Source organism: Gobius niger (genome assembly GCF_951799975.1).
Source record: "Gobius niger genome assembly, contig: SCAFFOLD_232, whole genome shotgun sequence".
Classification (NCBI taxonomy): domain Eukaryota; kingdom Metazoa; phylum Chordata; class Actinopteri; order Gobiiformes; family Gobiidae; genus Gobius; species Gobius niger.
The window spans coordinates 1-14,041 of record NW_027639176.1 but is presented as its reverse complement, the minus strand read 5'-3'; the positions used below and the strand labels follow the sequence as shown (position 1 = coordinate 14,041).

General features: G+C 55.8%; 2 protein-coding genes across 2 annotated transcripts; both read left to right on the top strand.

Moving 5' to 3' along the window:
• Positions 1–429: 429 nt before the first annotated feature.
• Positions 430–2,512, top strand: LOC306982802 (armadillo repeat-containing protein 1-like). The gene is made up of 2 exons (XM_079583250.1): positions 430–525; positions 2,298–2,512. The coding sequence occupies exons 1-2, from the start codon at positions 433–435 to the stop codon at positions 2,487–2,489; spliced, it is 285 nt and encodes a 94-aa protein (XP_079439376.1). The 5' UTR covers positions 430–432; the 3' UTR covers positions 2,490–2,512.
• Positions 2,513–12,857: 10,345 nt separating this feature from the next.
• LOC306982801 (E3 ubiquitin-protein ligase TRIM35-like) lies at positions 12,858–14,007 on the top strand (the record flags this gene model as incomplete). The annotated part of the gene is made up of 2 exons (XM_079583249.1): positions 12,858–12,891; positions 13,031–14,007. Coding segments are annotated over 2 exons (1,011 nt in total), but the record flags the coding sequence as incomplete, so codon positions are not given.
• Between the last annotated feature and the right edge of the window lie 34 nt (positions 14,008–14,041).

Here is a 14,041-nt window from a genome sequence, read left to right as displayed (position 1 = left end):
GTTAGTGACTTACAGCCCGGTACAGTCGTATGTTAGTGACTTACAGCCCGGTACAGTCGTATGTTAGAGACTTACAGCCCGGTACAGACGTATGTTAGAGACTTACAGCCCGGTACAGTCGTATGTTAGAGACTTACAGCCCGGTACAGACGTATGTTAGAGACTTACAGCCCGGTACAGTCGTATGTTAGAGACTTACAGCCCGGTACAGTCGTATGTTAGAGACTTACAGCCCGGTACAGACGTATGTTAGAGACTTACAGCCCGGTACAGTCGTATGTTAGAGACTTACAGCCCGGTACAGACGTATGTTAGAGACTTACAGCCCGGTACAGTCGTATGTTAGAGACTTACAGCCCGGTACAGACGTATGTTAGAGACTTACAGCCCGGTACAGACGTATGTTAGAGACTTACAGCCCGGTACAGTCGTATGTTTCATGTGTTTCAGACTCTGGCGTCGGCGATCGCTTCCACGCAGGTGATGACGGCCCAGCAGGTCGTGAAAGGAGACGATGGACAGGAGGTAGCTCTGACCCAGACCCCGCCCTCTGCCCCCTGACCCCGCCCTCTGACCCAGACCCCGCCCTCTGCCCTCTGACCCCGCCCTCTGCCCCCTGACCCCGCCCTCTGCCCTCTGACCCCGCCCTCTGCCCTGTGACCCCGCCCCCTGACCCCTACCTCTGCCCCCCCCTGACCCCGCCCTCTGCCCTCTGACCCCGCCCTCTGACCCTTGACTCCGCCCTCTGCCCCCTGACCCCACCCCCTGACCCCGCCCTCTGACCCCTGACCCCACCCCCTGACCCCGCCCTCTGACCCCTGACCCCGCCCTCTGACCCCGCCCCCTGACCCCGCCCTCTGACCCCTGACCCCGCCCTCTGACCCCACCCCCTGACCCCGCACTCTGACCCCTGACCCCGCCCTCTGCCCCCTGACCCCGCGCTCTGACCCGCCCTCTGCCCCCTGACCCCGCCCTCTGCTTCTGATCGGCAGGTGCTGCTCTCCTTCCCTGACGGGTCCCTGGAGGGCGTGGATCAGGTCCAGGACCTGACCCCGCCCTCTGACCCCGCCCTCTGACCTCTGACCCCGCCCCCTGACCCCGCCCCCTGACCCCGCCCTCTGCTTCTGATCGGCAGGTGCTGCTCTCCTTCCCTGACGGGTCCCTGGAGGGCGTGGATCAGGTCCAGGACCTGACCCCGCCCTCTGACCCCGCCCCCTGACTCCGCCCCCTGACCCCGCCTCTGCTTCTGATTGGCAGGTGCTGCTCTCCTTCCCTGACGGGTCCCTGGAGGGCGTGGATCAGGTCCAGGACCTGATCCACGCCCTCTGACCCCGCCCTCTGACCCCGCCCTCTGACCCCACCCTCTGCCCCCTGACTCCGCCCTCTGCCCCTTGACTCCGCCCTCTGACCCCGCCTCTGCTTCTGATCGGCAGGTGCTGCTCTCCTTCCCTGACGGGTCCCTGGAGGGCGTGGATCAGGTCCAGGACCTGACCCCGCCCTCTGCCCTCTGACCCCGCCCTCTGCCCCCTGACCCCACCCCCTGACCCCGCCCTCTGACCCCCTCTGACCCCACCCTCTGACCCCCTCTGACCCCGCCCCCCTCTGCCCCCTGACCCCGCCCTCTGCCCCCTGACCCCGCCCTCTAAACCCACCCTCTGCCCCCTGACCCCACCCCCTGACCCCGCCCTCTGCCCCCGCCCTCTGACCCCTGACCCCGCCCCCTCTGCCCTCTGACTCGGCCCTCTGACCCCTGACCCCGCCCCCTGACCCCACCCTCTGCCCCCCTCTGACCCCGCCCCCTGACCCCTGACCCCGCCCCCTGACCCCGCCCTCTGACCCCTGACCCCGCCCTCTGACCCCGCCCTCTGACCCCGCCCCCTGACCCCGCCCTCTGCTTCTGATTGGCAGGTGCTGCTCTCCTTCCCTGACGGGTCCCTGGAGGGCGTGGATCAGGTCCAGGACCTGACCCCGCCCTCTGACCCCGCCCTCTGACCCCGCCCCCTGACCCCGCCCCCTGACCCCGCCCTCTGCTTCTGATTGGCAGGTGCTGCTCTCCTTCCCTGACGGGTCCCTGGAGGGCGTGGATCAGGTCCAGGACCTGACCCCGCCCTCTGACCCCGCCCCCTGACCCCTGACCCCGCCCTCTGACCTCGCCCCCTGACCCCGCCCTCTGCTTCTGATTGGCAGGTGCTGCTCTCCTTCCCTGACGGGTCCCTGGAGGGCGTGGATCAGGTCCAGGACCTGACCCCGCCCTCTGACCCCGCCCCCTGACCCCACCCTCTGCTTCTGATTGGCAGGTGCTGCTCTCCTTCCCTGACGGGTCCCTGGAGGGCGTGGATCAGGTCCAGGACCTGCCCGAGTATCTGCCTGAAGACGAGAGTCCGTCCCTGGACCCGGATCGAGCCGTGACGTGTGTGGGCTCTGGAGAGGGCGGGGCCGGATGGCTGGGCGCCGCCGCCAACTTCCTGTCCCGCTCCTTCTACTGGTGATGTCACTTCCTGGTGACATCACTTCCTGTGCCCAGGGCGGCTTCACCCAAATCTAAAAGCGTCTTTAAAAAAGTGTCAATGTAGAAACAAAAATGAGGATGAAACAAAACAGAAAAGCAACAAATGAAGAGTTGCTCTGTTTCTCTCCAGTCGGGAATCTATTAGATTTGGGTAAAGCTGAACTGGAGAAAATGTGCTCAGTTAACGTGGGTGAAAATCTGAGATAATTCTAGTATTATTGACTGAGCCGTAAAACTGTGGAAATTCATCCTGTAATAAAGAAGATCTTTCATTTATAAAACACAAGGTTCAGGTTGTTTTGCGCTCGACGTCTGTTTGTTTGTCCTGGGTTTGATCCAAGCTCCTCATGACGAACACGGCTCAAACACGGCTCGAACACGGCTCAAACACGGGACAAACACGGGACAAACACGGCTCAAACACGGCTCAAACACGGCTCAAACATGGCTCAAACACGGGACAAACACGGCTCAAACACGGCTCAAACACGGGACAAACACGGCTCAAACACGGCTCAAACACGGCTCAAACACGGCTCAAACACGGCTCAAACACGGCTCAAACACGGCTCAAACACGGCTCAAACACGGCTCAAACACGGGACAAACACGGCTCAAACACGGCTCAAACACGGCTCAAACACGGGACAAACACGGTACAGACACGGCTCAAACACGGCTCAAACACGGCTCAAACACGGCTCAAACACGGCTCAAACACGGCTCAAACACGGCTCAAACACGGCTCAAACACGGCTCAAACACGGCTCGAACACGGCTCGAACACGGCTCAAACACGGCTCAAACACGGCTCAAACACGGGACAAACACGGCTCAAACACGGCTCAAACACGGGACAAACACGGGACAAACACGGCTCAAACACGGCTCAAACACGGCTCAAACACGGCTCAAACACGGCTCAAACACGGCTCAAACACGGCTCAAACACGGCTCAAACACGGGACAAACACGGCTCAAACACGGCTCAAACACGGCTCAAACACGGGACAAACACGGGACAAACACGGGACAAACACGGCTCAAACACGGGACAAACACGGCTCAAACACGGGACAAACACGGCTCAAACACGGGACAAACACGGCTCAAACACGGCTCAAACACGGCTCAAACACGGCTCAAACACGGGACAAACACGGCTCAAACACGGGACAAACACGGCTCAAACACGGCTCAAACACGGGACAAACACGGCTCAAACACGGGACAAACACGGCTCAAACACGGCTCAAACACGGCTCAAACACGGCTCAAACACTGCTCAAACACGGCTCAAACACGGGACAAACACGGCTCAAACACGGCTCAAACACGGCTCAAACACTGCTCAAACACGGCTCAAACACGGGACAAACACGGCTCAAACACTGCTCAAACACGGCTCAAACACGGGACAAACACGGCTCAAACACGGCTCAAACACGGCTCAAACACGGGACAAACACGGGACAAACACGGGACAAACACGGCTCAAACACGGGACAAACACGGCTCAAACACGGGACAAACACGGCTCAAACACGGGACAAACACGGCTCAAACACGGCTCAAACACGGCTCAAACACGGCTCAAACACGGGACAAACACGGCTCAAACACGGGACAAACACGGCTCAAACACGGCTCAAACACGGGACAAACACGGCTCAAACACGGCTCAAACACGGCTCAAACACGGCTCAAACACGGCTCAAACACGGCTCAAACACGGCTCAAACACGGCTCAAACACGGCTCAAACACGGCTCAAACACGGGACAAACACGGCTCAAACACGGCTCAAACACGGCTCAAACACGGCTCAAACACGGCTCAAACACGGCTCAAACACTGCTCAAACACGGGACAAACACGGGACAAACACGGCTCAAACACGGGACAAACACGGCTCAAACACGGGACAAACACGGCTCAAACACGGGACAAACACGGCTCAAACACGGGACAAACACGGCTCAAACACGGGACAAACACGGCTCAAACACGGCTCGAACACGGGACAGACACGGCTCAAACACGGCTCAAACACGGCTCAAACACGGCTCGAACACGGCTCGAACACGGCTCGAACACGGCTCGAACACGGCTCAAACACGGGACAAACACGGCTCAAACACGGGACAAACACGGCTCGAACACGGGACAAACACGGCTCGAACACGGGACAAACACGGCTCAAACACGGGACAAACACGGGACAAACACGGGACAAACACGGGACAAACACGGGACAAACACGGGACAAACACGGCTCAAACACGGCTCAAACACGGCTCAAACACGGCTCAAACACGGCTCAAACACGGCTCAAACACGGCTCAAACACGGCTCAAACACGGCTCAAACACGGCTCAAACACGGCTCAAACACGGCTCAAACACGGCTCAAACACGGCTCAAACACGGGACAAACACGGCTCAAACACGGCTCAAACACGGCTCAAACACGGGACAAACACGGCTCAAACACGGCTCAAACACGGCTCAAACACGGGACAAACACGGCTCAAACACGGCTCAAACACGGCTCAAACACGGGACAAACACGGCTCAAACACGGCTCAAACACGGCTCAAACACGGCTCAAACACGGGACAAACACGGCTCAAACACGGGACAAACACGGCTCAAACACGGGACAAACACGGCTCAAACACGGGACAAACACGGCTCAAACACGGGACAAACACGGCTCAAACACGGGACAAACACGGGACAAACACGGCTCAAACACGGCTCAAACACGGCTCAAACACGGGACAAACACGGGACAAACACGGGACAAACACGGCTCAAACACGGGACAAACACGGCTCAAACACGGGACAAACACGGCTCAAACACGGGACAAACACGGCTCAAACACGGCTCAAACACGGCTCAAACACGGCTCAAACACGGGACAAACACGGCTCAAACACGGGACAAACACGGCTCAAACACGGCTCAAACACGGGACAAACACGGCTCAAACACGGCTCAAACACGGCTCAAACACGGCTCAAACACGGCTCAAACACGGCTCAAACACGGCTCAAACACGGCTCAAACACGGCTCAAACACGGCTCAAACACGGGACAAACACGGCTCAAACACGGCTCAAACACGGCTCAAACACGGGACAAACACGGGACAAACACGGGACAAACACGGCTCAAACACGGGACAAACACGGCTCAAACACGGCTCAAACACGGCTCAAACACGGCTCAAACACGGGACAAACACGGCTCAAACACGGGACAAACACGGCTCAAACACGGCTCAAACACGGGACAAACACGGCTCAAACACGGGACAAACACGGCTCAAACACGGCTCAAACACGGCTCAAACACGGCTCAAACACTGCTCAAACACGGGACAAACACGGGACAAACACGGCTCAAACACGGGACAAACACGGCTCAAACACGGGACAAACACGGCTCAAACACGGGACAAACACGGCTCAAACACGGGACAAACACGGCTCAAACACGGGACAAACACGGCTCAAACACGGCTCGAACACGGGACAGACACGGCTCAAACACGGCTCAAACACGGCTCAAACACGGCTCAAACACGGGACAAACACGGCTCAAACACGGGACAAACACGGCTCAAACACGGCTCAAACACGGCTCAAACACGGCTCAAACACGGGACAAACACGGCTCAAACACGGCTCAAACACGGCTCAAACACGGCTCAAACACGGGACAAACACGGGACAAACACGGCTCAAACACGGGACAAACACGGCTCAAACACGGCTCAAACACGGCTCAAACACGGCTCAAACACGGCTCAAACACGGGACAGACACGGCTCAAACACGGCTCAAACACGGCTCAAACACGGCTCAAACACGGCTCAAACACGGCTCAAACACGGCTCAAACACGGCTCAAACACGGCTCAAACACGGCTCAAACACGGCTCAAACACGGGACAAACACGGCTCAAACACGGCTCAAACACGGCTCAAACACGGGACAGACACGGCTCAAACACGGCTCAAACACGGCTCAAACACGGCTCAAACACGGGACAGACACGGCTCAAACACGGCTCAAACACGGCTCAAACACGGCTCAAACACGGCTCAAACACGGCTCAAACACGGCTCAAACACGGGACAAACACGGGACAAACACGGGACAAACACGGCTCAAACACGGGACAAACACGGCTCAAACACGGGACAAACACGGCTCAAACACGGGACAAACACGGCTCAAACACGGCTCAAACACGGCTCAAACACGGCTCAAACACGGCTCAAACACGGGACAAACACGGCTCAAACACGGCTCAAACACGGCTCAAACACGGGACAAACACGGCTCAAACACGGCTCAAACACGGCTCAAACACGGCTCAAACACGGGACAAACACGGCTCAAACACGGGACAAACACGGCTCAAACACGGCTCAAACACGGCTCAAACACGGCTCAAACACGGCTCAAACACGGCTCAAACACGGGACAAACACGGCTCAAACACGGCTCAAACACGGCTCAAACACGGGACAGACACGGCTCAAACACGGCTCAAACACGGCTCAAACACGGGACAAACACGGCTCAAACACGGCTCAAACACGGCTCAAACACGGGACAGACACGGCTCAAACACGGCTCAAACACGGCTCAAACACGGGACAAACACGGCTCAAACACGGGACAAACACGGCTCAAACACGGCTCAAACACGGCTCAAACACGGGACAAACACGGCTCAAACACGGGACAGACACGGCTCAAACACGGCTCAAACACGGCTCAAACACGGCTCAAACACGGCTCAAACACGGCTCAAACACGGGACAAACACGGCTCAAACACGGCTCAAACACGGCTCAAACACGGCTCAAACACGGGACAAACACGGCTCAAACACGGGACAAACACGGCTCAAACACGGCTCAAACACGGGACAAACACGGCTCAAACACGGGACAAACACGGCTCAAACACGGCTCAAACACGGCTCAAACACGGGACAAACACGGCTCAAACACGGCTCAAACACGGCTCAAACACGGCTCAAACACGGCTCAAACACGGGACAAACACGGCTCAAACACGGGACAAACACGGCTCAAACACGGCTCAAACACGGCTCAAACACGGGACAAACACGGCTCAAACACGGCTCAAACACGGCTCAAACACGGCTCAAACACGGCTCAAACACGGCTCAAACACGGCTCAAACACGGCTCAAACACGGCTCAAACACGGCTCAAACACGGCTCAAACACGGGACAAACACGGCTCAAACACGGCTCAGACACGGCTCAAACACGGCTCAAACACGGCTCAAACACGGCTCAAACACGGCTCAGACACGGGACAGACACGGCTCAAACACGGCTCAAACACGGGACAAACACGGGACAAACACGGCTCAAACACGGCTCAAACACGGCTCAAACACGGGCCAAACACGGCTCAAACACGGATCAAACACGGGACAAACACGGCTCAAACACGGCTCAAACACGGCTCAAACACGGCTCAAACACGGGACAAACACGGGACAAACACGGCTCAAACACGGGACAGACACGGTACAGACACGGCTCAAACACGGCTCAAACACGGCTCAAACACGGGACAAACACGGCTCAAACACGGGACAGACACGGGACAAACACGGCTCAAACACGGCTCAAACACGGCTCAAACACGGGACAAACACGGCTCAAACACGGGACAGACACGGGACAAACACGGCTCAAACACGGCTCAAACACGGCTCAAACACGGCTCAAACACGGCTCAAACACGGCTCAAACACGGCTCAAACACGGCTCAAACACGGCTCAAACACGGGTCAAACACGGGCCAAACACGGCTCAAACGTGTCGTAACATTTACTTTAAGTAATTTGAAGCTAAAAGTCTTTAACGCACAAACTGCTCAGTAACAAACACAGGCGGCTGTGGTTCATGAGACGGTTCCTCTTATTTAAACTCACGTGTGCTTTATGTTTCTGCTCTCGTGTTATTTAAACTCACGTGTGCTTTATGTTTCTACTCTCGTGTTATTATTTAAAGTCACGTGTGCTTTATGTTCTACTCTCGTGTTATTATTTATTTAAACTCACGTGTGCTTTATGTTTCTACTCTCGTGTTATTTAAACTCACGTGTGCTTTATGTTTCTACTCTCGTGTTATTATTTATTTAAAGTCACGTGTGCTTTATGTTTCTACTCTCGTGTTTTTATTTAAAGTCACGTGTGCTTTATGTTTCTACTCTCGTGTTATTATTTATTTAAAGTCACGTGTGCTTTATGCTTCTACTCTCGTGTTATTATTTAAAGTCACGTGTTATGTTTCTACTCTCGTGTTTTTATTTATTTAAACTCACGTGTTATGTTTCTACTCTCGTGTTATTTATTTATTTAAACTCACGTGTGCTTTATGTTTCTACTCTCGTGTTTTTATTTATTTGGACTAAACGTTTGTGAAGTTTAGTCGTGTTTTTACCAAACCTTTTGAACCAACATTTGTGCCTCGTGAGGAAATACTTTTTACGATTAATACTTTACACTTTTACTTCACTACATTCAGAGCAGTGTCTGAAACAAAACATGTACAACAGGCTCCTGACATCACATAACCTAAAGGTGTTGCGACAGTTTAACACCAGTTCCTAAACTTTATTTAAATGGTTACTTTATACTCGAGTAAACATTGTACTGGAGTAAAAGTATTTCTTACTTTGCTGCTGACACGAGAACACATTCTGAAGTCCTTGTATTTAAATCACCAAAGTATTCATTTGTATGTACTCTGACCAAAACATGTACAATAGGCGAACACCTCCCCGGTCGGGAGGGCGTCTCAGATCTGTGTGATTTTGATTTAAACTCAGGCTGAAACATTGTCACGTTTACTGAAAACTCAACAGTTTTTTTTTCTGACGATGTGGAAAAATAAAGTCATTTTTCTCTGAATTTTGTGACCATCCATTTTCTGTCTGATCCACACACACCTCCTCCAGCTGTTCTGACCCCGAGGCCACACCTCCTCCAGCTGTTCTGACCCCGAGGCCACACCTCCTCCAGCTGTTCTGACCCCGAGGCCACACCTCCTCCAGCTGTTCTGACCCCGAGGCCACACCTCCTCCAGCTGTTCTGACCCCGAGGCCACACCTCCTCCAGCTGTTCTGACCCCGAGGCCACACCTCCTCCAGCTGTTCTGACCCCGAGGCCACACCTCCTCCAGCTGTTCTGACCCCGAGGCCACACCAGGCCAGCTCGGAGACATGGTCCCACCAGCGTGTCCTGGGTCCACGAGGCCTTGTCCCACTAGGACATGCCTGGAACACCTCCCGCGGGAGGCGACCAGGAGGTATCCGGAACAGATGCCCGAGCCACCTCAGCTGCTCCTTTCCACGTGAAGGAGCAGCGACTCTACTCCGAGCTCCTCCCGGGTAAATGAGCTCCTCCAGCCACCCTGCGAAGGAAACTCATTTCGGCCGCTTGTATTCGCGATCTCGTCCTTTCGGTCATGACCCAAATCACATGACCATAGGTGAGGATCACATGACCATAGGTGAGGATCACATGACCATAGGTGAGGATCACATGACCATAGGTGAGGATCACATGACCATAGGTGAGGATCACATGACCATAGGTGAGGATCACATGACCATAGGTGAGGATCACATGACCACAGGTGAGGATCACATGACCATAGGTGAGGATCACATGACCATAGGTGAGGATCACATGACCATAGGTGAGGATCACATGACCACAGGTGAGGATCACATGACCATAGGTGAGGGCGGGGTCGACTCAGCTCCCTCTTCACCACGACAGACCGATACAGCGACCGCATCACTGCTGACGCCGCACCGATCCTCTGTCGATCTCACGCTCCATCCGTCCCTCACTGAGAACAAGACCTGAGATACTTGAACTCCTCCACTTGAGGCAAGGACTCCCCACCGACCTGTAGAGGGGAAGGAGAACCATGGCCTCGGGTTTGGAGGTGCTGATCCTCATCCCGGCCGCTACACACTCGGCTGCAAACCACCCCAGAGCAGCTGGAGGTCCTGGTTCGTTGGAGCCATCAGAACAACATCGTCCGCAAACAGCAGAGATGAGACTCTGAGGCTCCCAAACCGGACACCCTCCGGCCCCCGGCTGCGCCGAGAAACTCTGTCCATAAAAGTAATGAACAGAACCGGTGACAAAGGGCAGCCCTGAGGAGACCAACACGCACCGGGAACAGGTCTGACTTACTGCCGGCTATGCGAACCAAGCTCCTGCTGCGGTCAGCAGCAGGAGCCCATACCCCATACTCCCGGAGCCCATACCCCATACTCCCGGAGCACCCCCCACAGGGCACCACGAGGGCCCCGGACCCCACACTCCCGGAGCCCCCCCCACAGGCACCACGAGGGCCCCGGACCCCATACTCCCGGAGCACCCCCCACAGGGCACCACGAGGGACGCGGTCGAACGCTTTCTCCAGATCCACAAAACACATGTGGACTGGTTGGGCGAACTCCCACGAACCCTCGAGTACCCGACGGAGGGTATAGAGCTGGTCCAGTGTGCCACGACCAGGACGAAAACCGCATTGTTCCTCCTGGATCCGAGGTTCAACTATCGGCCGGATCCTCCTCTCCAGCACCCTGGAGTAGACCTTACCGGGGAGGCTAAGGAGGGTGATTCCTCTGTAATTGGAACACACCCTCCGATCCCCCTTTTTAAAGAGAGGGACCACCACCCCGGTCTGCCAGTCCAGGGGCGCTGTCCCCGACCGCCACGCGATGTTGCAGAGACGTGTCAGCCAAGACAGTCCTACAACATCCAGAGACTTAAGGTACTCAGGGCGAATCTCATCCACCCCCGGAGCCACCGAGGAGCTTTCTCACCACCTCGGTGACTTCAGCCCCGGTGATGGGCGAGCCCACCTCCGAGTCCCCAGCCTCTGCTTCCTCATCGGAAGACGTGACGACGGGATTGAGGAGGTCCTCGAAGTCCTCCTTCCACCGCCCGACGACATCCCCAGTCGAGGTCAGCAGCCCCCCACCCGCACTGTAAACAGTGCTGGTGAAGCACTGCTTCCCCCTCCTGAGACGCCGGACGGTTTGCCAGAATCTCCTCGAGGCCGACCGATAGCCCTCCTCCATGGCCTCCCCGAACTCCTCCCAGACACGAGTTTTAGCCTCTGCGACCGCACGAGCCGCAGCACGCTTGGCCTGCCGGTACCTCTCAGCTGCCTCAGGAGTCCCACAAGCCAACAAGGCCAGGTAGGACTCCTTCTTCAGCTTGACGGCATCCCTTACTTCCGGGCGCCACCACCGGGTTCGGGGATTGCCGCCGCGACAGGCACCAGAGACCTTACGGCCACAACTACGAGCAGCCGCATCGACAATGGAGGAGGAGAACAGAGTCCACTCTGACTCCATGTCCCCCGCCTCCCCCGGAATCTGGGTGAAGCTCTTCCGGAGGTGGGAGTTGAAGACCCCACTGACAGAGGGATCCACCAGACGTTCCCAGCAGACCCTCACAACACGCTTGGGCCTGCCAGGTCTGACCGGCTTCCTCCCCTGCCAGCGGATCCAGCTCACCACCAGGTGGTGATCAGTTGACAGCTCCGCCCCTCTCTTCACCCGAGTGTCCGAGACACGCGGCCGGAGGTCAGACGACACAACTACAAAGTCGATCATCGACCTCCTGCCTAGGGTGTCCTGGTGCCACGTGCACTTATGGACACCCTTGTGCTCGAACATGGTGTTCGTTATGGACAAACTGTGACTAGCACAGAAGTCCAATAACAGAACACCACTCGGGTTCAGATCGGGGAGGCCGTTCCTCCCAATCACTCCCTCCCAGGTCTCACTGTCGTTACCCACGTGGGCGTTGAAGTCCCCCAGTAGAACAATGGAGTCCCCAGTCGGAGCACTATCTAGTACCCCTCCCAGGGACTCCAAGAAGGCCGGGTACTCTGCACCGATGTTGGGCCCGTAGGCCGAGACAACGGTGAGAGACCTGTCCCCGACCCGAAGGCGTAGGGACGCGACCCTCTCGTCCACCGGGGTGAACTCCAACACGTGGCGGCTGAGCTGGGGGGATATGAGCAAACCCACCCCAGCCCGCCGCCTCTCCCCGCGGGCAACTCCAGAAACATGGAGAGTCCAGCCTCTCTCCAGGAGTTGGGATCCGGAACCCAAGCTGTGCGTGGAGGCGAGCCCGACTATATCTAGCCGGTATCTCTCAACCTCCTGCACAAGCTCAGTGTAAATGAGCCAGAACTGAACTTGTGTGAATCAGAGTCAAAAATCATCCTAATTTATCATATTGGGTCATGCTGTACGGCAACACTACAGTGGGAAGAAAAAGTAAGTACGGAAGGAATTTTTCACATTTCTGCCTAAATTGGTCACTAAATGTGGTCTGATCTTCTGATCTGATTCTTAAAACTTAAACTAAAACCACCCAAACATTTACATTTTATCATCTTTATTGGCCATAAACCAGCAGAGGACTTGACCTGCTCTATTTGTCAGGACATCTTAAAGGAGCCTGTCGTGTTGAGCTGCAGCCACAGCTTTTGTAAAGACTGTCTGAGGAGCTGGTGGAGAGAGAAGCCCACACAGGAGTGTCCCGTTTGTAAAAGAAGATCCTCCAGGAGCGACCCTCCACGAAACCTGGCTCTGAGGAACCTGTGTGAGGCCTATGTCCAGCAAAGAGAGCAGAAGACTCCAGAAGAGCAGGAGTGTCGAGTGCACTCAGAGAGACTCAAACTGTTCTGTCTGACTGACCAGCAGCCGGTCTGTGTGGTGTGTCGGGACTCGGCCGCTCATAGAAACCACCACTTTAAACCAATGGAAGAAGCAACAACAGATCTCAAGGAGAATCTGCAGAAGTCTCTGAGTCCTTTGAAAGACAGACTGAAGCTCTTGAAAGGTTTTAAAGATAGTTGTGATTTGACTTTGGCTCACATCAAAGATCAGTCTCTCCACACGACAAAGCTAATTGATGAACAGTTCTTAAAACTGCATGACTTCCTTTCACAACAGCAGAACTCCCGGATGAAGGCTCTGGAGGAGGAAGAGGAGCAGAAGACTCAGAGGATGAAGGACAAGATGGCGGCTGTGAGCAGAGAGATAGAAGCTCTGTCAGAAAGCATCAGAGCCACAGAGGAGCAGCTCAGAGCGCCAGACGTCTCCTTCCTGCTCAAATACAAGGCTGCAGTGGAGAGAGTGCAGCGCTGCCCCCTGCTGGAGGAGGAGCCACAGCTGGAACCAGGAGCTCTGATAGACCAGGCCAAACATCTGGGAAACCTGGCCTTCAACATCTGGACCAACATGAAGAGACTGGTGCAGTTCTTTCCCATCATTTTAGATCCAAACACGGCCCACCATGATCTCAGTCTGTCAGATGATCTGACGACTGTAAGTTTGTCTGAAGAGGAACGTCAGCTTCCAAAGAACCCAGAAAGAATCATGAATGATGTACCACTAGTGCGCGGTTATGAGGGCTTTAACT